We start from the raw sequence: 27,378 nt of genomic DNA, 5'->3' as shown, positions 1-27,378 counted from the left end.
CGTCCCCCCAAGGCTGCCCCATGGTGCACAGCGCTCTCCCCTAGCAAACATGGTTCGTTTGAGGCCCTCACTTCTCCCTGCCTTCTCACATCACTGATTAAAATCTGGTTTTGCAAATACTTTACACAATGTAAAGTAAATAACATTTTAATTGAGTTACTGTTATCCAATTTGTATACAAACTGGCTTGTAATCCCTTTTGCCTCCCGCTCATCTTCTGCTGGCTGTTACTTGCCTTCAGCTAATACTTCTTCACTTTCTTCCGTTTTCAGCACTCAGTAAGAATTGCATTAGTAGCCATTCTAAATGCCCGTTGGGTTCCCAGGCATAAGCCAGGAATTTATAACTTGCAGGCAGAAATTAGCCTATATTAGAGAAACACATACAATGAAGAGAAAATGAATGTTACAATAGCCACTCTTCAGAATAAAAAAATGCTTGTACAGTAAAGCCCCTGAATGGGCCTAGCTAAAGTTAGAATGTGGCTTTGTCTTCTCAACAAAACAGTAGTTTGTTACTAATGGTGTTCAAGCTGCAGGCATGGCTCAATTTCTTGCTTTATATTCTGGGTACAGATTTAGGTATGCGTAAACAATTAGCTCTAGATTTGGGTATACAGTGCCCACAATCATACCTGCTCTGACATGATCGTATTTTCAAAAGCCACGAAGGGACACGTCTACTTGCCAAGCATTGTTAAGTGTGACATTTCCATGGGGTCTGTATTCATTTGACTAACTCCAAATGGGCATCTAAAGATGTGCTTACTCTTTAACATAATCATATTATTTGACAGACGCACAATGTCTCATCATGGATAAAATTATGGATGGCTTGGATCGTAACTGCTTTTGAGAAGTCAGACGGCATGCTTCTTCACAGGCTAAGACATTTTGCTGCCATGGGGTAGGACTGCAAATGTCACTGCCCCATACTACCTTTGGCACGTGAGGCATGAAAATACCTGCCTCACGGAGACATGCCTCTTGAGAACATGCTGCCTTTTCGTGACCGCCCCCCCCCATGAATTTCCTCCTTCCTTTGCCGAGGGGGCGTTAGCCCTCCACACAATAAATGCTGCCCATGTAGGGACTGAGCCGTCTTGATTCAGGATGTACCCTGTCACTGCTGCTTCTCGAGGAAAATACTTTGTGCTTCCAATTATAGTCCATGTATAGCCTGTAGGAGCTCACTGGAGAAGTAGTTGGCGCAGGTGCACTAAGCTGTTGCCTCTAACAAATCTGACCCAAAACACATTAATTTAATTCCTACTGGACATTCATTCATTAATAACTGTGTGCCCACACATTGCATCTACTGACTCCACTTTATCTTCATTTGATTAAAGTTACCTAATCGCTCTGTCCTGAGCTGTAAACTTAAGAAAATTAAAAATGGCATCTCTGAAATGGCTAACAGTGACCAAGTAGGTCAATGGAACTTAGCTGGTGGTGATTGGCTAGCACACCAGATTCAACCCAGTAAGTATTCTGATAACGGCAGTAATTCCCCCCGTTACTGAATGGAGAGAGAATTTAAGGAAAGCACACGGAGCGAGCCCTCCTAGCAGCAGAATAACTTTGTAGGCAGTTTCCCCTGAGAATACTGGAAACCTGCGCATCTGAACCTCACCATTCAATTTTTCCAGGGTGGCTTACGCTAGAGTTTAAGTACAGTCTGATAATCAGGTGCCCCTGTCATGGGTTTGACTCCTGGGGGCTCCATGGATAAGTGTTCATCATCTTGCCCTGGCTCTGGCAATAGCAGACAGCGCTTCCGAGCGCATTCCTTTAACTTGCTTGATCCTCTCCGTCTACCTGATCCGTTGTCTTGCCCTTCCATTTCCTTCCACCTTGCCAAATACCCTTGCTTCTTCTAGTCCACCATCCATTTACGTCAAATATGTGAGTTCCTGCTTGCTGATCATCATCACATCAAGGGAGCAATGATTTTTTATTTCATCCAAGGCTGATTGAGTGCAGACTATTCTTAGTAACTTTCTCCAAATCCGTAATTCAATGGCATCCGCCCTTCTCTCGTTTCTTCTCAATGTCCAGCTTTCACAGCCATACGCTGGCCATTGGAAAGCCACTGTTTGGACTGTTCTGATCTTGTTATTGAAGCCACCTTTTCCTTCATGATCCTGGCTACAGTCCTTAGGATTAACCTTTTCCCAGCACACTATCCGTATTAATGGATTCTCGAGCCCAGGAAAAAAGCTTTCCTTTCGTAGCTGTTCGTGAAGATGACTAAGCAGTCTAGTTGATGCTATCTTTGTCTTATGAGTTCCGTTTACCGAGGGCGAAGTTGTATCGGCTTATTCTCCCAGCTCTTTCTTGATTCAGCCGCATGGGAAAGGGGGGCCGCCCCAATTCTGGGCCCCCGGTTCCTGTGCCCCTCTGCTCCTCCGCTGGGGGCCTCCTTGTCCCTTGGGGGCAGGGACAAGGAGCCGGGACCCCAGGGGACCCCTTCGGCCCCTGGGGGCTCCCCTCCGCTCCTCTCCCCCGCCTTCCCTTGAGGGGAGAGTCCTCCTCCTCACGTGGCCCCCTCCCGCGCCCAGGACCGCCTAGCCCGAGGTTTCGCCGCCTCAGCAAGTTTGGACTTCAACTCCCAGGATTCCCCGGCGAGCACGTTTTAAGACGGGCGGACTTCGACTCCCAGCATACGGGCCGCAGAATTCTGGGAGTTGAAGTCCGAACTTGCTGAGGAGGCGAAACCCCCGGCCGGGCACCCAGCCGCCCCCCGTTCTCGATTTGAATCCAAGCGGGAAAAGCCGTTGCGGCGAGGAGGGCGGGGCCAGTGGAACGCTCGCCCGGCTGCAGGCGGGGCGTGGCCGGCGGAAGCGCGAGCGCGCCACGCGTGACGCGGCGTCAGCTGTCAGCCGGGGGCCGGAGCCGGCGGCCAGTTCCGGGGCGGGACGGGGGCGGCCGGTCGGGTGAGCGGGTCCTCCGAAGACAGTCGCCGGCTTGGCTCGCCTCGCCTCGCCTCGCCCCGCCCCGCCCCGCCCGCTGCTGCTGCTGCTGCTGCGGTGAGCGTGGGGGCGCTGCGGGGCGGGGGCGGCCGAGGGGCGGGCCCCGCGCCCGGGAGCTTCCCATGGCGGGCCCGGCGGGGCTGCGTCGGGGGGTTCCGCGGTCCCTGTCGCGGAGCTGGGGAGAGCGTCCTTCGGCGGGTCGGAGCCGCTGCGGAGAAGGACGGGGGCCGCTCGGAGAGGGCCGCAGCCCTTCTGGGGCGCGGGGGCCCGGGCTCGCGGAGCAGTCCGAGGGCTCGAGGCACCTGAGCCGGGCCGGGCCGAGCCGAGGGGCCGCTCCCCCGGGGAAAGGGGCGCCTCCCTTTGCGGGCCGGGGCCGGGGGCTGCTGGCTGGCGGCGGTGGTCGCCTTCCGCGGGTCTCCCGGCGGGGCCAGGAGCGCGGCGCTCCCCCGCTCGGGGGTCAGCGGGAGCCGGGACTGAATTACGGCGGGCCTCGGAGCTCGTTTCTGGCCAGTCACTGCCGCTGCCGTGCCTGCCCGGCCGCCCCGGGCGCAGGAGGAGGGAGGCCTGGGCGGGTGGGGCGAGGGCGGCCTGCTTCGGTTGCAGCAGTGGGGGGCTCGGGCGGGGGCGCGGCACAGCGTTAGCGGTTGTGGCGGCGCCCCAAGGGGGGCGCGGGGTTGTTCCCTGCGGCCCGGCCCTCCTCCCCCTCCGCCCTCCTCCCCCCCCGCCCCTTGCGGTGTGGAGGCTCAGCGGCCTCCAGAGCCCGGGGAGGCCTCCTGCCGAGGCGCCCGTCACTTCTCCCCCGCTTGTCAGGAGGGCTGCTCGTGGGGCCGCCCTGGCCCAGGGCGCAGGCCGTCAAGCCCGGGAGCAGAGCCATTTAGCACCTGGCCGGTGAACCGGCTGCGGCCTGCTCTGTGGCGAGGTGTGACGATTAACCGAACGTGGTTCCGTTCGTGAGAGGCAGGTGCGAACCCGGCTCGCCTGAACCAGCAGCTCTGCGGGGAGGTTTCCCGGACGGCCGGGGAGGTGGGAAAGGGCAGGAGCAGAGAGGTCTGCTTCCCTCCGGCCTGGCACGCCTGCTCCGGTTGCAGGGCCAGCTGATCCCTGTGCGGTATAGAGAAGGTCCTCAAGAGGATTTAAAAAATGCGTTTATTCCCCTTGCTGTGGTACTTGAAAGTTGCCTCTAGAAGAACTTCTCTAATACGGTAACGAAGTTTGGAATAATGATGGCAGTCATCATTCCAAATCCCGGTTTTAAGCGTGCATATCTCAAAATAGATGTATCTTGTTCTCCACTCAAGAATGGTTTTAATTTAAATAAAAGGTATATTATTTTAGGGATATGGCAGCTTCTTCTGATGAATAGAAGCTGATGGCATGGACGTGTTCTGGACACTTCTCTTCTGATCACGTGGGAAGAAAGAATTGCAGATTTGTCACTGGCCGGTTGTAAAGTGATCAACTTGCAGTAGTAGTTCTTATGATTATGGTGCTATGTCATGAGATATGAGTTGTCAGAGTGTGCATTAACAAACATACTGTAGTCTACATTTCTTAATAGCTTTGATGCCTTGATTTTTGTAGAAAGCATAACTTTAAATTCCATATTGATTCCTATATTGATATTGAAATAGCCTTTTCTCCCTCCAGTAACATAAAAGTATGGCTAAGTAAATGTCCCAATTAAGTACAGCGGTTTAAATCTGTTTGTATATTAAATGGGGTTAAGTGTTAAAATAGCATGCTGAATTAGAGAAAGTACAAATGATGTCCCTGATCCTAATTTAGAGTTAAAATTTACTCCAAAACTTCTTAAAATGAAAATAATGCATTAATTGGAGTAAAATAGCCAATAATCCAAGGGTTTGCAATTATATTTCCTTTTTTTTTTTTTGCCCTTCCATATTAATTTGTTCTCTTGCCCAAGGTTAATAGCTGGCTGTCTTTTTAAATATAATAATTAACCTTTAGCAAGTGAAGAAGTTAATTTGAGAAAAGATCTAGTAGAAACCATTAGGGCTGTGCAGATTCAATTCCAGAAAGGTATTTCAAAGGGTGTGGGAATGTGAATGTAGCTCTTGTCTACAACTCTTTAAAGCAGCTATGCCATTGTCAAACATCACATATCAGCAGAAAAAGGAGAATCAGCATTGCAGTGGTGTGTGAATGGCATGCAGACCTTGAACCTTCAGTCAAGAAATCTGTGACTCTTGTTTGTCCTTCAGTCTGGAAGCACTTTGACAAAAAGAGTCGAGGTTTTAGTGAACAAGGAATGCAGGTTGATTTCCCCTTCCTTGTCCTTTGCAGATTCTTCCAGTAAATGGAGAAAAACAAGGCTCAGCTGTCATGTCATCTACTTTGAGATCCAGAATGAGGCCTTCTTGTTTTTCTTTGTGCATGGAGAGGGGCCCAAGCTCTCCTATGCAGATGGGTCATTTTTTTATCAAAGGGTCTCGGGGGGGGGTGCAAAATGATGAGTGGATTCTCTCCTCCCAGAGGGGGCAATAGCAGCCAACGTTACACCTTGACTGGAGCAGTGAGTATGTTTAAAGAGACTACATTTCCAGTCTTGGAGTACAAACAGGCTGGTTGCCCATGATGAAGAAATTAGTGGCTGTGTTATGTACGCATGCAAAAAGTTATGAATATACTGTGCTATTAATTTCCATTGCTTCTCCATAATCTATATGTTAAATTGTATTTATTTAAACTGTGTGATCACACAGATTATAAGGATAGCTTTGTCATGTATAGAGTGCTTGAAATGACTTACTAGCATACTTAATAATGTAGGTAAAATGACCACCTGATTTATCCCTGCCAGTTTGGAGATAGTGCTGGAGGAGCTACCCTAATATGTGGATAGTTTTTTACCCAAGCAAATATTATTATGGGACTGTTGGGTTGTTTGTATTCTCTGAACTGGGTTGTTTTCCTGCAGACATTTCATTATCATGCTATGTAACATCAGTGCATGGGAGAATGAAGTTTGCTGGGTGTTTGTATACAGTAGCTTGCTTTCCCATCTTGGTGGGAGTGTAGTTTCTTCCTTGATGATTCCTTGGTTAGGATATTGTTTCTTGTGCTGTTTCCTGCTTATCTGGGTGTTGGCTGCGGGGGAAGATGTGTTCTGATTTGTTGTTTCCTCCCTTGGCTTTTGGTTCTATCTTTTAAATGCTATGTAGATGGGTTTATCTCTCTGTGTTTGTTGATGGCTGATTTGTCAGAATGCCAAGCTTCCAGACATCAATTGGTAATTAGAAGATATGATGGAAATTCCTTGATCTCTCATCACATAAACAAACTCAACCACATTTTAGATTGAACCAAATCGAAAAATGCTGTATCACATGGAAGGGCTATAGGATATGAAAGAGAAAACTGAATACCAGGATATCTTTGGTTTCCACATTATTAAAGTGTAGAACAAAGTGTTTGTAGCTGCCGCGGGGGTGGGGGTGGGGGGTTGGTTTCTTTGTATTGTGGATTTTAATTCTGTAAGCCCCCTGGAGTCACACTGTGTGAGTTGGGTGGCCATATAAATTTGTTAAAATAAATAGATAAACAAAACCTACTGCAAATAATTTCCAGTCTGCTCCAAATGGGACAGCTCCTAATTTTTCGGGAATACACAGATTATTGACAAAAGTTTCTGCAAGCACAATGGCACTACTCACATGTCTTCCTTCTCTTTTAACTGAAGAAAGTCTAATAAATATCATCCCCAAATAGCATTACTGGGATACAGTATGCTTGTTAGATTTTAGTTGATCTCTTGGTGAAATATTTTTTCCATATGGATAAATTATACCTATTCCACTTGTTTAAGTGTCAAGTTTATTCTATATAATATACTGTACATTTCTTATCAGAATCATGCTATTAACATTAATATCCCCACACTTTTTTTTTCTTTAGAGCCAATGTTGGAAGGTTATATCGCATGGAAGGACTATAGCACATGGAAGAAAAAACTCATACCAGGACGTCTTTGGTTTCCAGGTTACCAAAATATGGAGCAAAGCCTGCTGGAAATACCTTACAGCCTGTTCCAAATGGGACGGCTCCTCACCTTTCAGGGAATACACAGATCATTGACAAAAAATTCAGCAAGCACAATGGCACTACTCGTATGTCTTCCTTCTCTTTTAATTGGAGAAAGTCTAATAAATACCATCTGGGAGATCGGATTGGTAATGAATATAACTCCGGTCAGAATTCTAGCGAAAGAGTGACTGATTCTGAAAAGTGTCCTCAGTCTGAAGGAGCAGCTGGTAAAGAAGACCTCAGGATCAGTTCAAATAACACTTTTTCAAAAACAGCTAAACAAGACAACATGTTTGTATCTCCTACAGAAGAATTAAATCAGAAGTGTTTGCCTGGTCTGTCTAATTCTAAGTTCACCAAAAGTTCTTTGTTAAGCAGGACTTCATATTCTGGATATAATGCACCAAAATCACAATTGAATGGGATTTGTGGGAGCCAGTCAGTGATAGGTTTGCAGAGGCTTAGAGGAAACATTTTTGCCAGCCGGAATAGCTTAGGGGAGAGTCTGGCAAGATCAACAGACAATGTTACACCTGAAAAAATGGTTAGGTCGCAAAGCTTCTCACATTCCATTCAATGCTCTCTCTTGCCTCCTGCATCTCTTACCAGATCCCACTCTTTTAATAGAGCTGTGGATCTTACAAGGCCTTACCAGAATCAACACCTAGCTATTAGAACATCTCAAAGGTCAAATCTCTTGTCAAGAAGTGCACGCCAGTTAGATGCGCCCAATGGTAATGAACCTTTGAGGTATGAGTTTGCTAGGTCATTTGCTGTTTTAGCACCTTCTCATTTGAAGAAACAGCCACTCTTAAATGGTGCTGGGGATGCATCTTCTCTGAGGTTTAGATCAGGCCGTCCTTCATTACTGAAGCCTGCCAACCAGCATTTGGGTAGAAAGATCCCTGTTGATGGTAGCACAAGGAAAGATTCTGCAAATAGTTTAATGGAAGATTTGGTTTCAACAGATATTAAAAGATGTGCTGATGCAGAAGAAACGCAGAACAATGATTTTGTAGAAAGCAGCTGTAAAATGTGCACGGATGGTGATGTGGATGAAATATCTATATCATCCCTGTCCTCTTCTGAGAAAAATGACCTTAGTGAAGATTTTAGTGATGATTTCATAGATTTAGAAGATCCCAGTCGGACAATGCAAATTCAAGAAGAGGAAATTCCTGCTCAAAAGCTAGAACATGGAAATGGAATACCACTACATCAACTACTATCTCTTCAGGAAAATGAGAAATCTAATTGCAATAATGAGGAATGGCTGCATATACACGTGTCAGGTAAATATGCAGGTGTTGTTTTAATAGTTTTAGAAGCTAATGGAACCACTAAGAAGATGTTGGTACCTCTCCTCAAGTAACCATTCTGCTACTTGATTTTCTTGATTAGTGTTGTTATTCCTGAATGTTTGGCATTTGAAAGTTCTCATGTAAATTGATTTTTCAAATAATTGGCGTAGTGAATGTTAAAATTTAAGTTACACTTTGATTTAGCCATGCAGCCTGAATACTTGAAAGCTAACATTTTCAACTTAAGATGTGCTTGATTTTAAGACAGTGTCTACATACTTTCTGCAGTAATAATGGGTTGATATAGCCTTATGGGAAAGGATGCTATGATAAATTGTAGTTATATTTATTTTGTAAAGTCTTATGGAAGTTAAAGCATAGTGTAATATTTAGTTTAACAATGTAAAAAGGAAAAAAAAAATCTCTACCATAAAACATGGTAGAGCCCACAAAATTCCAAGCCCACAAAATTGGCACACCTAGCTTGCAGGATTTTGCATCCTGTCCTGTCCTTCCCACTTCTATCCATATTTCTGCTATCATGATCCACGTGCATGGCTGATTTAGAAACACCAGTACTGTTGAGATGATCCCAACAGAACAAGGCAAATTCAAGAATAGGAAATTTCTACCCAAGAGCTGGAATGTGAAATCTGGCTTGGCTTTGTTAGAACCTCATCGTGAGGACAAAGTGGAAAATGATTGAAGCCAATGGGATAACTGGAAACCAGTTGGTCCCTTTCCAGCAGGAGAAGACATGGACCAAGCCACCATTCGCCCCATGCAGCAAATGGCAGGGAATGATGATTCCTCTTTTCATCATGGTTGTGTTAAACCTCATTCTCAAAAGACAGGACAGCCTTGACAATTTGTGACTAGCACTGTGCTAATAACTATATACGGAAGTACATTTCACTGAAAAATTAACAGCTTTAGATTTTGAATGTTTGCCTTAGGAATTTCAAGGTTTTTTAAAAACTTTATTGGAACAGAAAAGGTTGCCTTTTACTTATTGGTCAAAATCAGCATCATTATTACTGAATCTTCATCCCTGTTAGAATTCCTTTTTTCTCTTTATTGCTGTTGAAACTTGAAGAAAAAGGCAGATATTTTTATGCCACTGGGATACGTAAAATGTGCACAGCTTGAATCTAATTGGGGAGAGGGTCTGTGGATTATAAATTAGTATTCTTTTTCCCTTCTCATGATAGAGATGAATTAATGCATTCATTTCTCAATGTCCATATATTAATTAACAGAAAAAAAATCTTCAGATAGTGAAATAAGGGGAACTTGTTCCTCTTTGGCTGTTGTCCCACTCTTTAATTAATTCAAAGTTAGCCTTCCCCAGGATCACCCACTCTGTGCACCTAGTTCAGCTAGAGAGACTCCTGTCTCCATCAGTGGGTCTGACTTACAGTGTGGAAAAGAGTTTTCTCAGGGGAAGGTTCCCAGTTTCACCACCCTGTTCGAGACCCTTGCTTTAAGAGATGCTTCCTCACATTGGAGTAACAAGGTCTCCAAGGCTAGTTTGCCTTTTTTAAAAGATGCTTTTCTTTCATTTTTGTACTTTTGTTTTCAGATAGCTTTATTATTGATTTAGCTTCCCGTGTGGGTCATACAATGCATTTTGAGAGTTGTTTTGATCAGATAAAAACTTTCTTAAGTGCCTTAGCCTTGAAAAAGAAAGTATTAAAGTGTTGAAGTAAGAGTGTGTATAGAAGTATTTAGTTCTTTATTTTTATTTAAGAAGTAGACGATAAGAGTGAAAGTGCCAAACATCCTACTGGGAACAATGAAATTTCTTCGGACATGGATTACAGAGCTGGCTCCTCTTTTGAGCTTTCACCATCTGATAGCTCTGATGGGACATATATGTGGGATGAAGAAGGATTGGAGCCCATTGGGAGTGTCCATCCATGCGGAAGTTATGATTCTTCAGAAATGAACAGCATCGTACGTATTACTTGTTTATATATATTATCAGTACAGTACAATTATCTGTGTTGTATCTGACATTAATTCCATCCTTTCTGGAAAATTCCATGGCAAATGCAGCATTTACAAAGATCCCAGTTTGAGTAAAGGCAAGAAATGAGCGGGAGGGATTGTAGAAGACAGAAACGTAGCGTAAACTGGTTAACATAAGAACAAGCTGCCTTTATAAGACTGGTTGATCTTTAAATGTAGAAATAAGTGCCTATGCTTATATTGCTTTTGCAGTTGTTAACTTATAGTGCTGTTTGATTGACAAGATGAAGATTTTGTCCATGAATTAAAATACTATAATTATTTATTTAAAATATTTTAAAGTGCCTTTAAGGGCAAGAAGACAAAGTAAAAATATGGAAATCCTACTCTTCAAAATGTTTTGAAGTGTTCTTTGTAGTCCAGTGCCAATGGTGATCAGAATTCTCTGGAAGACAGTTGCTCAGGATCTTTGCTGTTGTCATGCAGCGTGCAGCTATAGAGGCTGTTGAGCATATTCAGTGTTCCATATTTTTGTCTCTGGCCAGTGGCTTGTGGGAATTGAGGGTGCACTATAAAGTTTGTAATTGCTTGGTGTTATGCAGAAATTCTGGGACTGATGTCTTGTGGAAAGTGTAGAAAGTTTGGAAACTTACTGGCCTGAGATAATAGGAGCATCAGTTCATGAAGATGCTAAGAATTCATGATGTGCAAGAAACTCATTTTAGGTTTAGTAAAAACGTTTCAGCTTTCTGCAGTGGAAAAAAGCATAGTTTATAGTTGCATAAGGAGAGCTTCTCACTTGAAACAAAAAGCAAGCTTTGAGAACTTTTTTCTATGGAATGTTCAACTCCCTTTTTCTTCTTTATGGGGAATTCGTAGTTTGATGTTCACCATTTTTCATTTTATCATTCAGGGTAATGTTTAAGGGTCTTGTCAAAGAAGCTTTCATTATTGGATAAACTTACCCAAGTAGCAGAGAATGACTCCGCTTAGATTATATGACAGAAGCTCATATGGATGGATGAATATTTTAAAATCACTGAAATACTTTATGTAATTTGTGCTCAGCATAAGTGCTAGGTGTGGTTGCACTTGATTGTAATGTATAAATTAACACTTTTAGAGGAAATAGTCATAAAACATGTTTCTTTTGATTTGGAAACCTTTGCGATTTTTCTCAACTTGTTTAGAAGTCTGAAAAGTAGTGTACAGTACACTTAGAATAAGGCTCTTTAACTATTTCACAGATTAATATGTGATTGAGAGTACCTTCACGTGAGGATCTCATGCCAGATCAATCCCTTCCATCTCTGATTGAACTGATGACACTCACTTTTTCAGTAGTTCAGTCAGCCTTTTTCTGGCTCTCTGGCAGTTTATTTGAAAACAGAGCAAAGCTGGTCTTTCCTTTAGCAGTGCGACACCTTGTGAGTGATCTGGCCCTTGCCTTTCCATACCTCCTGGGCTGAAGCTAATAGAACGATCCAGATCACTCCCTGGCTTGTTTTAAAGTGGAATTCCAGAAGCCTGTCTGCATCATTGAGGACTTTTTCTTTCCCATTTGAGCTGCTATCACAGCATTCAAACATTTTTAGAGAGGTTTAGGGAAGCCCCTTGTTGCAAAACATCTGACAAGGAATCATTACGTCTTCAGATGCCTTCATTCGCGATGACTGTTGAGCCCCTTAACTGCAGAGCGGAAGCAAGGAAGCAAGATTTACACAAACTTTCTTTAATTTTAATGCCAAGGATTAGGAGTTAGCCTGCAGAATCTAAAGAACTGAGATAGGAATCGTCCAGCCCTCCTTTATTAGTGAGTTCTTTAATGTGGGGCCTCTTTGAAGCTTTTGAATCTTTCTTCTGGAATGTTTGCTTGATGGACAGAGCCCACTTATTAGATAAGCCTGTAATGAGATCCCCCATCTGCTCTTCATTTATGTCTTTCATTCCCGGCTTCAATGCAGTCTTAGTGATGATGCAAAAGCAGCATGGATATTTCTTTTTTCTTCTTTTTTTTTTTTACAAACTACCATCCGTAGTATTGTTTCCCACTAGTATGGGTGTGGCTGGCAGGGATTGTAACCAGGGGTATAGGACAAAATGGAGAGAAGGATTATTTCTATTCAGATGCTTCTTTACAGAAGGTAGCTAACAATTAAAGGTATTAATTTTTCCGGCTCTACCTGTTTCCACCATCTCTACTCACCCCATCAGGTCTAGCAAGGAGAGCATGCTCTGGATCTCTTCAATTAAACCATTGTTTTTCAAACTTGACAACTTTAAGATGTGTGGACCTCAGCTCCCAGAATTCTGGAAGTTGAAGTCCACATATATTAAAGTTGCCAAATTTGAAAAAGCGGCATTAAAAATGTCATCTTATTGGGCCCAGGAATTGTGCCTTCTCAGTTGCAGCACCTGCCATGTGGAACAGCACCCCTCTGGAGATCTGGATGGCCCCAACCTTTTTCAAGGTACTATTTCTCCAGGCATTTGGGCTGGGAAGTTAATGCGAACTCTGCTGACTGATGTTATTTTTATTATAAGTTTGGAATTTGTTGTTTGTGACCCTGGGCATGCATTATTTGGACTGCTCTAATTGCTGGTTTTAACTTTGTATGTTGCCCAAAGTCACTGCTGTGGGATGGATGGCTGTATAAAACGAATGAATGAATATTACCATCAGATTAGAAAAGCAATAGATAACAGAAAGGTCTAAACCATAAAAGAAAAAGAGACTGCAAGCAATGTTCATGCTCCAGAAATCCAAATAGTACAGTTTCACCTGGAACCTGAACTTTCAGGGAGAAGGTTAAGTGACCCCTTGTCATAGTCAGTGTATCAAGAAGTTTCTTTACAGTTTACTCACTCATAACACCCTTGGCTATAGCAGGGCAAAAAACAAATGGATAAAATCTTAGATGAAGAAGTGGTTCAGTCTCCTGTCCTTTCTGCGGAAACCTAAGACTCACCCTGCTTACTAAATACAGATCAAGAAAAATCTTGCTTGTTATTCTTCTCCAGTTTATTCGATGTTTAGGCTTGTTATACTTTTGAGCAAATGCCATTCAACCCCACTGAATCTTGTGATTTCTCAAGATTCCCCAGAAGCCTCATCCTTACCAGCACTCTATGAATTTTTCAGTTGCCTGTCTGAACAAAACCAATTTAGTCATTGGCTTCTATCTAGTATCTCCCGTAGTGAAATGAAGACAAAGAATTCAGTTTTTCTGATCTCTGTCCTCCTGTCCCCAGCCCTTCCATTGTTATTGGTTTAACAGTACAGTTACCCCATGGTTGTTTTATTGTTTCAGATTTATTAAAAGAAATCTGTTACTCATCTTTATAAATATACAAAACCTGCTCTAAACTCTGGAAATCAGACAGGAGGGAATGTTAATGTCGGGACATTAAGATTTATTAGATTCATACTCTGAAAATATTTCCATTTTAAAGCCTATACCAGGATTCTGAGGAATCTACCTGTAATATTTTACTTTCTTGAGCAGTTTTTATTTGGATTTCTGCAATGCTGAGCAAGATTATTTTTTTACAGTGGTTCGTTGTTTTTAGCAATTGTACCAATTTTGTATCAGTTTTGTATGTTTTTGGTCTCTGACTCCAGTAACAATAAAGAAACTCAAACTCAGTGGCTGAAATTGTCTACTGAAGAGATAAACTCACCCCTTTGAAAAAGTCAACTTTGTAAACATACCCTGACAACTTTGTTAGCATCCACTAACTCTTCATTTTACTAAATAGGCTTAGAAATGTTAAGAGATAATCTTTCTCTTTTAGGAGCTGACTTATAAACACTAATTGGAATGTCCAGATAAGTACTGTACTGTATTTGAAAACATCGTCTGTTAAGCTGTGTGAAAAAGTCCAGGTGTTTTGTGGTGCAACTCCCTCCTCCCCTCCAAATTTAAATTCAGTTGAGTCCGTATGACGTTGAATATTTTAAAAAGTTCTTTAGTAACTTCATGAATGAAGGCTAGATGGCAGCACAACAATGTCCAGTAATTTGTTTAAATCTTCCATGTCTGACTGCTGTCATATTTCCCTTTTCTAATTATGTAATTAACTTGACAAATTAAGTGCAAATATTCATAGCTGTATGCATTTATTTGTTCCTGTAACAAATGCAGTTAACTTTATGCTTTACTGATAATGTGTACTAGTGTCTATGCCAAATACCTGATTGTCTAAAATTTAGCATACTTTGCCTATCTATTTTTCTAAATTATATCTTGATTAAAATGTTCTACTTCATAGAATTCTGTCACTAGATACAAAAATACCATTAGTGCTGTTTTATTCCACTTAGGGAGCAGTCTTCATTGTTATCCACAGGTACAGATAGTCCTTGTTTAGTGACCACAATTGGAACTGGCAACTTGCTGGTTAAGCAAAGTGGTTGCTAAGTGAAACTGCAACTGTGCTTATGATATTACTTCAGTTTTCCTTTGCATTACAGACCTCTGAAGGTTGTAAATGCAAGGATTGGTGATAAAGTTACTTTTTTATCACTGTCATAACTACGAACAGTTGCTAAATGAGGCAGTTGCTAAACGAGGACGCCCAGTAATATTAATGTCATTTTCACACAAATAACATACATGCACACATCCCTTGGGAAATATATAAGCTTTTATAATTACGAGGCAGACATTTTACTGTTGTATTTTCTAAGAAATGGTAGTATCCATATCTGCCAATATATTATACTTTGTTGTGCTTTACATTTTGATTTATTTGAAGTTGTCCTGTGTGTTCACAGTGTTAAAACATAGAAACATGCTGTGGGCATGAAATCCAATAAATACTTTCTTGGAGCATCTGGCTAAAAAGTGAAGTGTTCTGTTTTTAATTTTTAATTTTCATTCTACAGTGCATATAAGGACTATAAACTTTGCAAAGTTCCTTTGGTGTAAAGTTTATGTAAAGAGGTACTCACTGATCCCCAGTAATTCTGCTGAAGATATTAGTGCTTCTTTATGAATAAAAGAATCGGAGGGGTTAATTTTGAAGTAATGGCAAAGTTTGTAGGAGGACAGAATGATCAATTCATGGCAACAACATGTAATTATAAAGGAGAAAAGGGAGTTGGCATAATCTTCCTTATGGCTTATTCAATTAATTGTCTGTATGAGTGATGATGTAATGGCCAGGGCATCTATTTTCTCAGGCATGAGAGGCTGTTTTAATGCTGGTTACAGCAAGCCAGTTCAGACAAGGCAGTTAAATCACAGAATTTAAAAAGAAACAGGGAAGAGGCACAGCTTCCCTTACTGTTTAATCCTCTGTGTATAGGTAAATCATAGGAATCCTAGTTTTGGGAAGCAGGTTAAGCCAATGTATCTGACTGTAGTAATATTTCTGATGTATGGCATGAAACTTAACTGCAGATCTTTCTAGAGAGCTAGATTTGTGATGGAGCCTGTTGCTTAAAAATAGCAGTGAAACAGAGTCAAAAATCTTAGATGGTCTTTGAGTATCTATTTATTCTCTCTGCCTGATCAATAAAAACTGAGTACAAATATAAGGTTTAGTCATGGAATAACTGAAGTCATATTACAGTATATTACTCTTTGAGTTTTTTTTAAACTTAGTTTGAAAAGAGTGTGCAAACATTTGAATATATTATTACTCAAGTCTTTTAAATTTTCGGGTTGTATTTAGTGTGGAATATCTTAATTATCCATCAGAGGCATGCAGGACTGTTTTGGCTTGAGACGTCAGTTTTGAAAAAAGGAACATGCCTTGGTCCGTTGCTTTTCCACCTAGAAACCTGTCTGCATTTTATTTTCAACCTGTTAAAGCTGTATACTTTTCTTATTATTTAGAGATGACCTTTTGCAATAAGCAAAATACGCTATGTCACACTGAACAAAAGCAAACCTATAAAAAGAACATGGCTGGAATCACAGTAGATGACGATCAGCTTTACTCAAGACAGGACAATAAATCTGCTTCTAGAAACTCAACCAGGAGTTAGCAAGGAAGAATGAAGGGTAGAGATTGCTTTTACTGCAAGTATAAGAAGCTCTAATAAAGAATATATATATCCCTCTATATTTTAAAGCCAAGAATATTTTTAATGGACGTATTTATACTTCTAAGTGTTGTGAATTGCCTGTTAAAATAGTATTAACTATTATGGTAGTTTAACAGGTTAGAAGGAGCAGAAAAAAGATGAAAATTGAAAAATATTTTAATGCAAAAGATGAGGATCTAGTGAGTCATCTTATGGCTCACTCCCATTTTCCTTAATAATGAGCAATCTAATGGCTTTAAAGAATACTGTCAAAGATGTGAGTATCTCATTTATAATAGTACTGTGACTTGTTACTATGCTCAGTTATTTGAATTTTTTAATGAGAAAAATATTTTTGCCTTACATCTGATAATTGGCATTATCCATAGCAACTGGGACAAGCACTAATTCAGAGTTGATTTGGAAGAAATGCTATGGGATTATGTGAACATGGGTGCAGCATCTGTCTGTAACATGTTAAAGCAGTCATATCTGCCTGTCTCCAGGATTACATAGCTGCAGTGGCTGACAATTCTGAAGAAGTGGCTACTTTAATAAGTCACAGACAAGTGCTGCACTCGCTGTCTAGCCCATTCCCGTGTATCACTTCTGAATCAAATCTGAAGCATTGCACAGCCACGACAACTATGTGTGCTTAAACACTCCCCATTTCAAAATGACACAAAATCATAAAGAAATAGTAATGACAAGAAGCTTGCCAAAGCTTGTTTAGAGGAGTGGTTTCCAGGTCTGTAGTTTAGCAAAAATCATTCTGCTTTTTTTTTTTTTTTTTTGCTTCCTAGAGTCAGTAAGAGGATAAAAGGCTGATGGTTTCAGAGGCTAATAGTAGGATTTGTGTCTCACCATGACAACTGGCATCCTGGTCCATGTGATTGTGTGGCTAGCCTCAGGGAGACTGAACATGATGTGGCCGTGTCAGTGGCTGCAGTTCCCTGATTGGATACAGGCTGGAAGGCCTCCTTGAACTACCACATGGTTGCCATGGCAGCTGCAGTGATCAGCCTAAGCCCAGCCTCTGCCTCTTGTTCCTGGTCCCCTTCCTTGGGAAGTATTTTACTTTACTTGGTCATCTTTATTTTCTCTCTTGAAGGTATGGGACCTGCTTCGCTGTTAAGCTGTGACTTAATGTACGTAGGAAGAGCTCTCCTGCTTGTTGTGATAGCTCAACATCCAGTATCATTGGATGGATTTTTGTAAACTTAAATATGTAGACTGGTGCTTTTTTTGAAGACACACTGCTGTTTTGACTGTCATCCCTTTTCTAATCTCATTACACATGTTTGGTAACATTTGTAAGTTAGTGGGGAACATACAACTGTATTTCCCGCTTCTTCGCCTATTTAATACAAAGACACTGAAATCTACACCATGGTCTAGTAAAGGGAATAGGAACAGAGATTATTAATTCAGTTTGCACTTTTCTGTTAAGGGAAGAGCAAAATGTCAGTGCCGGGGAGTTACTTACTGTACAATATTAATGGAGCTTTAGTAATACCCCATTTCTGTAGATAATTGTGATGGTTCTACTGATAATTTTTAAAATTTCCTAGTTTATTAAAGCAAACTGTAATCTGTAAAGGTAATATTATTCAGAGAAATATGTCTGTCATCTGGGAAACCACCAACTTTTAAAACATTTTTTTAATAAAAAGATTTTCATAAATGTCTTTTGTTTCAGTACTTGGGACTAGGCTTATGGACATTGTTGTGTTGATTCAATTGGAATATATCTTTAAGACCAATAGTCTAACATGTGGAAATCATATGCATTAGTTTCCAAATCCATGTTTGTTTATGTGGAAAATATGATGCAATAACCAGAAATTATGGCTCACCAGTGCTGCTTTATTTGTTTTTATATCCTTTATGTGGCTTTCAGAGCCCCCCCCCACCTTTCAGTCCATAGTCTCAGTAATAAGATTTTTTTATAGAGATACCTTGATTGATTGATTGATTGATTGAGTGTCATCAAGTCACTGTCAACTCCTAGTGACCACATAGATTTTCTCCATGAGGACCTACCTATCCCTGACCTGTTCTGTCAAGCAGGGCTGTGGAGTCGGCACATAAAACCTTTGACTCTGACTCCTTTATTTATGGTACCTTCAACTCTGACTCCGATTCCTTTAATCACATATTGATATAGGAAATAAATTATAAATATATTGACTGCAAGCATGCAACATGCAAGGCATTTCATCACTGCCAACGTGAATCAGCTGGCAACTTTTTAGAACCCTGATGTGATGGAATGGTTTGATGAAGGCCACGCTTGGGGAGATAAGCATTTCCTTAGCCCCCAGCAGGAGCATGGGAAGGTTAAGAAGATGAGACTGGCACCACCCTAAGGAATTCACAGTGTTTTGGCTGGCTGGCTTGGGAAGTGTAGATTCAGTCTGGAGAGATTCTGTCTTGGAGGTGGAAGCTAATAAATGCAACAGAACTGTATCTGTACTATCTCATGGAGTTCTTTGGGCTGAACCTGACACCTAACCTGTTAAAGCTTGGGTCTAACGGCTATAGCTAAAACATTCTTTTTTTTAATTTTAATATTAAATAAATTATAGTTTAAACAAAGGATAAAAGCTAAAAAATAAAAACAGTGAGGTTATGTTTTTATCAAAATATATATTTTGAAATTTGCAGAGAACTTGAAATTAAAATATATCCTGAAAAAATAGGTTAATCAAATTGTTATCTATGAAATAGGAAATTTTAACTTCTTATATTATTTATATTATATACAATTTAAATTTATTAGGAGTCAAAGTTGGTACATTTTTACCGACTCAGAGTCCGACTCCAGTAACCCAAGAATTGCTTCTGACTCCATGACCCTGACTCCACAGCCCTGCTTTCAGGTCTTCCAATGGTGCACTCATTGCCACTGTTTGTACATCTTGCTGCTGGTCGTCCTCTTCTTCACTTTCCTAGAGATACTTTAGCATTTTAATTTCATAGTATTATGTTAGTAATCCTAGCTTTTAATTATGTTTTATCACTTACAAGTTTCAGTAAGTTATTATTGAAATGGGTGTAAATTTTCCTGATTGTATTTTATGCTGGTCTATGACTGAAATAAAGATTTGATTTGATTTAACCTGAATACTTAGCACATATTTTCAGAGGCCTGGAGATTAATTATGTCTTTTCACTTTAATGCTACCTGTGCTAGATAGCTGGAGAAGCTGCTCTCATCACTGACCATAATAAAGTCCTGTTCTGTTAGCTGGAGAAGCAGTAATAATAAGTTTATTTCAAAATGCATTTAGGTAAGTCTGACTCAGAGAAAGAGGGTCAGGTGGGCTCATCATGAAGCCATTTCTTGTTCCTTGCAGGATATCTTGAACAATCTTGATTCCTGTGATCTTGAAGATGATGATCTTATGCTTGATGTCGACTTACCTGAAGATACACCCTGTGATAATGGTTAGTGAAAGGATTCTAATGACTTCTGAAGTGTCTGGAGTCCGCATTGTGTTTGCTTCTTCTATCTCACCTTCCATTTCTGTTCAACCAAGGGCCCCAACAACTTCTACAGTGATAATGCAATAAAATCTGGAGGACATCAGGGAGGGAAGGCTGTGGGTATCTTTGGTCTCAGTATACAGCTTCATTCTGTGTTCAAGGAAAGCAATAAATAACGTCCCCACTGTATAATTTTTCTGAAGTTTCTGGTCAGAGCAATGCTTTTAAAACTCTGTAAGCACTTTAGGTGGTTTCTCAACTTCTGATACTTTTCTTTTTTTAGTGCCATAATTTTCAGCTAGTCTTTTTAAAATGAATTCTGATTGTCCTAAGTAACGCTTTTGGTATAATAGGGTTAAAATTTATTGTGTATTTTTTTGTTTAAACAAAAACACACACAGAGACATGGCTGGCTAGATAAGTGTACAGAAACCTATCTGAAGTCCTGAAATTAAATCACAAAAGCTGTTATGTTTAGATCCATAGCAGAGTGAGTTGTAGGACTGAATTCCAGTGGAAGGCTAGGAAAAATTTCTCAGTAAGAAGAGAGTGACAGCAAACTGTAGGTGCAGCCTGGGTTTCCTTTTGCTAGATGTGTTCAAGCAGAGGCTGGACAGCCTTTTTCCTGGGTTGCTCTAATTTGGGTTCACAGAACAGGAATTGGATTCAATGGCCCCTTTCAACTCCTAGGATTGTGTGATTCATGAATTTAACAGTTAACTCTGTCTTGTCCAAAGCCTGATTGACTTAAGCAAGTGTTAAGATAATTCATAGGTTTATATTTTTCTTGTTCCGTTTTGGAGTCTATGATGGAACTTGTCCTCTATTTATAGCAATTGTTCTATTGCAAGAAGTATGTACTTGGAGGACGGTAGTTTTAAATCACAGGGTCAAACTGGGCTCCCTTCCCAACTCTACGCAAGCAGGGAATGATCAGGAAGGAAGGCCTGTTTGTCCTTGTCTTCTGCAAAACTATGTCTGAGTAGGCAGTGGAACAACAGCTATGAAAAGCGTCTCATAGTCAAGGCGTAACAATGAGAAGAAAACATTTTTAGGTAAGTGGAAAGCTGAACGGATTTCTTCAAACTTTTCTTCCCTGGCTGCACTTTGTACCTTGGTTTGGCTTTTAATGTTTCAAAACAATTGCCAGCTACGCGTTTCAGAAACCAAACTGTTGTTTTTTGGATACTGATTAAAGTTTCTAAAAGTTTAATGCGGTAGGGTAAAACGAATGTTCTAAAACGTTTCCTTAATAAAACTCCCCAAAGATCGTGTTTCATAATTAACTATATAAGTGTTGGGAAAATCCTTGTGAAAAGTAAGTGCTGTTTTTGTTTGCTTAGTTGTTTATTCTGATAGCAAAGAAACTACTTGGTTCTTTATACATTATTTATTATATTATATTTTTGAGACTAAAGAATGAACTAAAGTTATTGAACTGAAGTAGCAACCTTACTATCGTGGAAGCAAGTTAGTTTCAGCATATCTAGTATAGCATTTCTGTGGTTTGACATGTTATGAATAGGAAAGCTTGAGTTTTGAGTTTACATTTTGCCTCTGAGGCCTGAGCTGATTCATGACAGTACTCATCACAATATTATTAAATGAAATTACCTTAACTATGCCCAGGCTTAATTTATCTGCAATTCTTATGTATGGACTGCGTTGTACTTAATTAAGAGTACCATCAGATACCTGTTTTAATTTTCTTGTTGGTAATAGTTCTGCTTAAACTGATGTTGCTCTGTCTTCTCCTATTTATATAGTGGAATGTGAAAATATGAACCGTTATGAGCGACCAGACAGAAATATTCGACAGCAGAAAGAAGGGCTGTGGAAGAGAGCACCACAGAGGTGGAACACGCAAGACCATTATCACCTTGGTCCCCCTGACCAATATTCCCATGCCAGAAATGATCTGAACAGGTGTGATCCTTGGGGGAGAAAAACGTTGAAGGGTGCGATTTGGGATACTCCCAGCAGCCATTAATCATTAGGGTTTTTCGCCCTGAGATGGGTCTGGAGACAGAGGGAAGCGGTGATTCTGAGAAAGAAAAGACAGTAGTCCAGGGATTGCAAAATGTTTCTAACTCAGAGAGCATCCACACCCTACCTTGAGCTTGAAATGATTGTTCTGTATTCCAGATGGGCTATTTTAACCTTTCTGAAAATGTTTCAGACTCAAGGGAAAATAGTTGAAACATGGCTGTTTCACACTTGAAACCCTTCAGAAGTGGTCAAGACACTTGAATGTGACAGTTCCAGTCTACTTTATGCATGTGCAAGCATGTGGAAACAGATGCATCGGTAACTTAATACTACAGTTCCATCCCCATCTATTCAGAAGGAGCGACTGAGCTCGGCAGCCATTACTCGCACTTACTGGAGCCTAAACTCGGCTCGTTAGATCAGGCAGTGTGGTAAATGGAAGCATTTGTTATTTAAAAAGAGCATTTGTATAGTTAACTGTACAATATACATTCTCCCCCACCCTGGCCTAAGTGAGTTTAGCTCCGTCCCTCTTGATGTGCCGTAAGTCTCTCAAGACCTGGCTTTGTCATCAGGCCTGGGGCTCCCATGGGACTGGGGATAAAGATGGCTTTATTGTTTTTAATTTACGCTCTCCTGTTCTTGATGGTTTGTATTTTTAATAATGACTGCTTTATATTTTTTAAAATAATGATTGTTTTTATATATTTACTGTTTTGTTTTATTGTACGCTGCCCAGAGTCACTGTGTGTGAGATGGGCGGCTAGATAAATTTGATAAATAAGTAAGTAAATAAATAAAAATAAATAAATAAGGGTCGTATGTCAAAGGGTGCAAAGTATTTCTGGATCCAAGCTAGTGTTTATATGTCAGAATATTGTTTTATACTCCTGTGACTGGATATGATTTTGTCATGCTTGGTGCTAATATTAGAATATCTCTGTTTTGAAGAATAAGGTATTTCTCTTCTCCTAATTTAATGTATAGGACGACTTTCTGTAATACACTGCAGTGCATTTTAAAAAATTAATTACTGCCTCCCATCAACAGTTTTTATATCTTAGGAAATGCATTCTCCCTTGACTGTTACAGAACAGATATGACTCTTCTAAGGTTTGAGTTTCTGTTGCTAGAATAGGCAAACTTTGTGTGATTGGGAATAGCCCTTTTTTCTCCAGTGGTCAAGAATTGGAGAGTTAGGAGCATTACACAATAACATATGTAGGGTGATGCTGGGATATACAAACTATTTTCCCCTTCACAGTTTCTGAGAGGTTAGATTTAGTAAGTAATTTACACTTATTTGATTGCTGAACCTGTTTTCTTTGGTTTCTCACTGAAAAGGTGTGGGGATTCATACTCAACATTATGCAGTAGCTTGTCACTGAATTTCAGCAGCACCCTTGTGGGATTTCTCAAGGGAATTCCTGATCTATGGGATATAGAAGCAATATCCAAAACAAAAGTATGTCTGTTTCTTTGGGAGTGAGTCATATGTATAATTTATCAATTAATCAAAGATTAGTAATCTTTTAAAATTGCACTTTATGTGAAGATAACTGGAAGGCCTACAAGGCAAGAATAAAATCATATTAAAAACAAAACAATTAATACAATTTGAAGCAAGTTAAAACAAATGTAACAGAACAAATAAAAATTGTACATGAAAATAAAAGCTTGATCTGGGAAAATAAAGCTTGATCTGAGGATGAAATACTGGTAACACCAGTGCAAGTTGAACTCTTGAGGGAAACCCTTGAAAGTTGGGAAGCCACCATAAAGGAGATTCTCTCTTTTGTCATAGCAAAGCAGTTTATCTGGCAGGGATTAGAACAGAGAACATCCATTTGATCTTTAGCAGTTAGATATGATATTGTATTGCTATTAATTTAATAGAGAGCCAGTTTGGTGCAGTGGTTAACACATCAGGCTAGAAAGCAGGAGGCCATGAGTTCTAGTCCCGCCTAAGCACAAGACCAGCTGGGTGACCTTGGGCCAGTCACTGTTTCTCAGCCCTAGGAAGGAGGCAATGGCAAACCACCTCTGAAAAAACCTTGCCAAGAAACCTGCAGGGACTTGTCCAGGCAGTCTTCGAGAATCAGACAACATTGAATGGATTAAAAAAAATTAATACAGAAATTTGAAGTCTGTGCTTCCTGTGAAGGCTTAACAAAGGCTCTTGACTAACTTCCGTAAAATTGTGTTTCAGGAGCTGCAACTATTTAGATGCTCCTCTTGTTAGTCATCTTGAAGGCTATGGAACATCAAGCTTGTATCCCCCACTAAGGAGTTTGCCAGCAAATACTGTGGTATTGGATGAAATGACCCTTCGGCATATGGTTCAAGACTGTACAGCTGTGAAAACTCAGCTCTTGAAAATGAAGAGAATACTCCATCAGGTTAGTAAGCATGAAAGATGACATGTCACTAATTTTTATATTATTAAACTAAATATCTAATATTTAAATTTGCTGAAGTTTGCTGTTGAAATAGTAATATGCCCTAATGTATTGGATCGTAGCATCTTGAATTTGAAACCCCTTGTTTTGAGTGTAAAAGGCACCATCATGAGTGCAAAACAGCTGTTTTGAGCATGTTATGGAAATGTACAAAGCATGAAGCAGTTCTGTTGTGTGTAGTACAAATTACTCTGTTACAAGCTTAATACATCTCTATGCCCTGAACAGCCTAGTTTGCATTTCAGTTTTGGAATACTTTGATTGGAAATGTTTTGCATATCCCTACCTTCTTGTACTAATAGTAAAATAATTCCATTCCTGCAGGATGGAGGGAGAGGGAAAGGCCATTATGTCTGACAAATCTCTCTTCTGTTTGCAACACACCACCGTATCATGCCTCAGACACTGTTGGAATTGGGTTTTCAGGTTCATGGATGCTACAGTGGACAGGATTTGGCAAGTGGAACATCACTTGGAATAGCAAGCCTTTTTAAATTCAGTTTTGCTTGAGATTCAGAGGACCATCTGTACTTACATGGAGACTATTTATTCCTCAGCAGGATCCCTACACTCAGGTGCTGCCTTTTGATGAAGTTCAAGGGCTTTTTTCAAAGGGAACTCCCCTTCCCACATTTCTATACCATCCTTTGGTATCAAAAGTAAACAAATTTGTATGTTCCTATATTTGATAAAATTTGTGGAGATTTGGAGATACATGGCAGTTCTGTATTATGTCTGCATATTGGGGGAAAAGCAAACACACATACAGGTTTCAGAGATTCTAAGACAGTTCTTTAGTGTCCATATTCATTAATTTAGGTACTCGGTGTTTTTCTTCCATATGACGTGTGAAAAAAATGTCATGAAATAATAGTTAAGGAAGATGGGCTAAAGAAATCTGTCGATGGTCGTCCATTGCTGCTACTTCTACTATACCTATTGCAAAACCCATGTAATTTAAAATGACAGTATTACCTAATATTTCTGGCCTCAACTTGCAAAATTCTGTAATGATGGATAACATTTTGAAAGTAAATCCACAAAATAATTGTGTATTTTTTCTCCCTAGTAGCTGCATGATTGCCTTTTAATTAGGAGCAATGGGTACTTAGGCTATACCCCCTCCCCATAACCAGCATGGTTAGTGGAGGAGAGCTTTTAACTGGAGTGCAGCTGGGTTGGAAAAATGGCCCCTTAAGTGCTGTATTGGGATTATGACACGGACACGGTGGGGTAGGGTGGGAGTGGGGGATGACCTGAATCTTCAGTTCAGTATAAAGCAAGATAGCTTAACTATCCTCTCTTTGAAAAGTAGCTGTGACTGGGAGCAGTAAGGGACTAGTTCTTGTTCCTCACAGTCACAAATGCTTTTTGGCTGGGAAAAGAGGATTAAAGTATCACAGTGATATAGATGTGTTGGGTTCCTCCAGATCTAATGTTACTGCTTGTTGATTATGCTAATTGGAGGTGGAATATAAATTTATTAAAACTTTCATTGCTCACATACTAGCTCTAGCCAGGTAGGGAAATGTGGCCTGTTTCAAACATTTTGTGATGTCAACAGTGATGCCGTCTGTTTGAATACAGCTCAGTAGCCCAAGTTCAAGGCGGCTGTTTCTTTCAGCTTCTTTAGAAAATACATGAAGAATTCAGAATAGACCCTACAGAGGAGAAGTAAAATCAGTAAAATAGGTTGTTTTATACTGTAGGTATTTCAACCATGGGGGTGGGGGTAGTTTTAAAAACCTTTTTAAGCACATAATTGTCTCATTATTCAGCCCTTTCATATAGATTGAGAAACTGGTTTTCTCTTGTTGCAAACAAAAGAATAAGGGTGGGGAGGCAAATGTTTTCTTCAGGTTGGTTTATTAGGCTAAGATCTGATCAGCTGCTCAGGGCCGAGAGTCTTTTAGTGGCCAGAGGCTGTGAGGGCTGCTTTTTTAGAGAGATGACACTAGGTCCAGGGCCTCATTCCAGACATGGCCTGGCATTTCCCTCCGGGAGAATGTTGGGGAGATCTTTCGTTTTTTGCCCTGTTTTAGAATTTGTGTGTGCATCTGTACGTGGGTGTTGCTTGAAAATGGGGAGAAACAGAATTACCAGTTTTCAGCCTTGGTGCTGCTAAAAACCAGTGATGTTATGGGAGGGAGTCTTAGAGCCAGGGAAAACAGTTGGGGGACCACAGGTTAACCCATCCTGGATCTAAACACACTCAGATGGCCTAATGTTATGCTTCGTTTTATTTGTAAAAACACTTTTACTGATTTCTCTCTCTTTGATTCTGTGATAAAGGTATTCAGTCAGAAACTGTAAAGCTGTATCCCCACCCCACCCCACCCTACCCATGCCTGAGTTCAAGCTCCCTCAATTGTTGCTCAGTATTTTAGACTAAAAACAAAGCATTCCATTTCCAGAGCTTTTCATAAATCTGGCAGAGTGCAGAAAAGGAAGTGTATTTGTTTTCTGAGTGAATGAGTGAATGCTGCCTCAGGTGAGAGGGCAGGACCAAGACGAATTTTCTTCATGTTCCCCTGGGAGTCTCAAGAAGAGCAGGGGCCTTGGTTGGCTCCTCAGGAAGGAGAGGAAGGCAAAGGAAGATTAGGAGAGACAGGAGAGCAGCATGGTGGGGAGGCTGCGTGCTCCTGGAAAATACCCCGCAGAGGCAGCCAGGAGGATCCCACCAGCTCGCTGAGGAGTTCGGAACAGCCGGGAAACCTCAAAAGGAGCGGATTCCCCGGAGGCCAGGTTAAGAGGCCTGTTGCAGAGGTAGGAAAGCGAGCTGGGCCCAGAGCATGTAACCGAGACAGGGCTTTAGCCTTAAGCACTTGGGAAGCAACCAAAACAAAGGGTGCTTTATGGATTTAAAGACAGGCCCTGTTGAATGTAGGTTGCAGAGCAACTGCCAAGAACGGGCAGAATGCAAATGAGTATTGAAATATTGGAGTAGTCGTCACTTGCTCCAAGTAATGGATCTCACAAAAGCCAAAGTATTTGATTCACTCTAGTTAATGGTCCCTACAGTAACCCATGAAGGCCCAGAGTAGGGATTTCAAGCTGGCTGAGGATGTAAAAAGCGCAGCAGAATCAACTGCATGCAGCAATAATGAAGGGCTAAATCGA

The 27,378-nt window shown here is 40.8% G+C and overlaps 1 protein-coding gene across 8 annotated transcripts in view; it reads left to right on the top strand.

Annotated features, from left to right (window-relative positions):
• The first annotated feature begins 2,919 nt into the window (after positions 1 to 2,919).
• CCSER2 (coiled-coil serine rich protein 2) overlaps positions 2,920 to 27,378 on the top strand; it is a 47,473-nt gene continuing 23,014 nt past the window's right edge. The window contains exons 1-6 of one of the 8 annotated variants that reach the window (XM_088129725.1): positions 2,920 to 3,028; positions 6,887 to 8,307; positions 10,067 to 10,272; positions 19,681 to 19,771; positions 21,577 to 21,736; positions 24,009 to 24,198. In XM_088129725.1, coding sequence (XP_087985851.1) covers positions 6,930 to 8,307; positions 10,067 to 10,272; positions 19,681 to 19,771; positions 21,577 to 21,736; positions 24,009 to 24,198 — 2,025 coding nt within the window. In that variant the 5' untranslated portion in view covers positions 2,920 to 3,028; positions 6,887 to 6,929. Of the gene's footprint in view, positions 3,029 to 3,078; positions 8,308 to 10,066; positions 10,273 to 19,680; positions 19,772 to 21,576; positions 21,737 to 24,008; positions 24,199 to 27,378 lie in introns of those variants that run through there. The other 7 variants (XM_025171173.2, XM_025171175.2, XM_007435172.4 and 4 more) reach the window with 7 other exon arrangements.

Source organism: Python bivittatus, unplaced genomic scaffold (assembly GCF_059951505.1).
Source record: "Python bivittatus isolate LINGU-HERP-01145 unplaced genomic scaffold, Pbiv_v1 ctg000050_np1212, whole genome shotgun sequence".
Taxonomy (NCBI): Eukaryota; Metazoa; Chordata; class Lepidosauria; order Squamata; family Pythonidae; genus Python; species Python bivittatus.
This window is presented reverse-complemented; position numbering and strand designations above follow the sequence as displayed.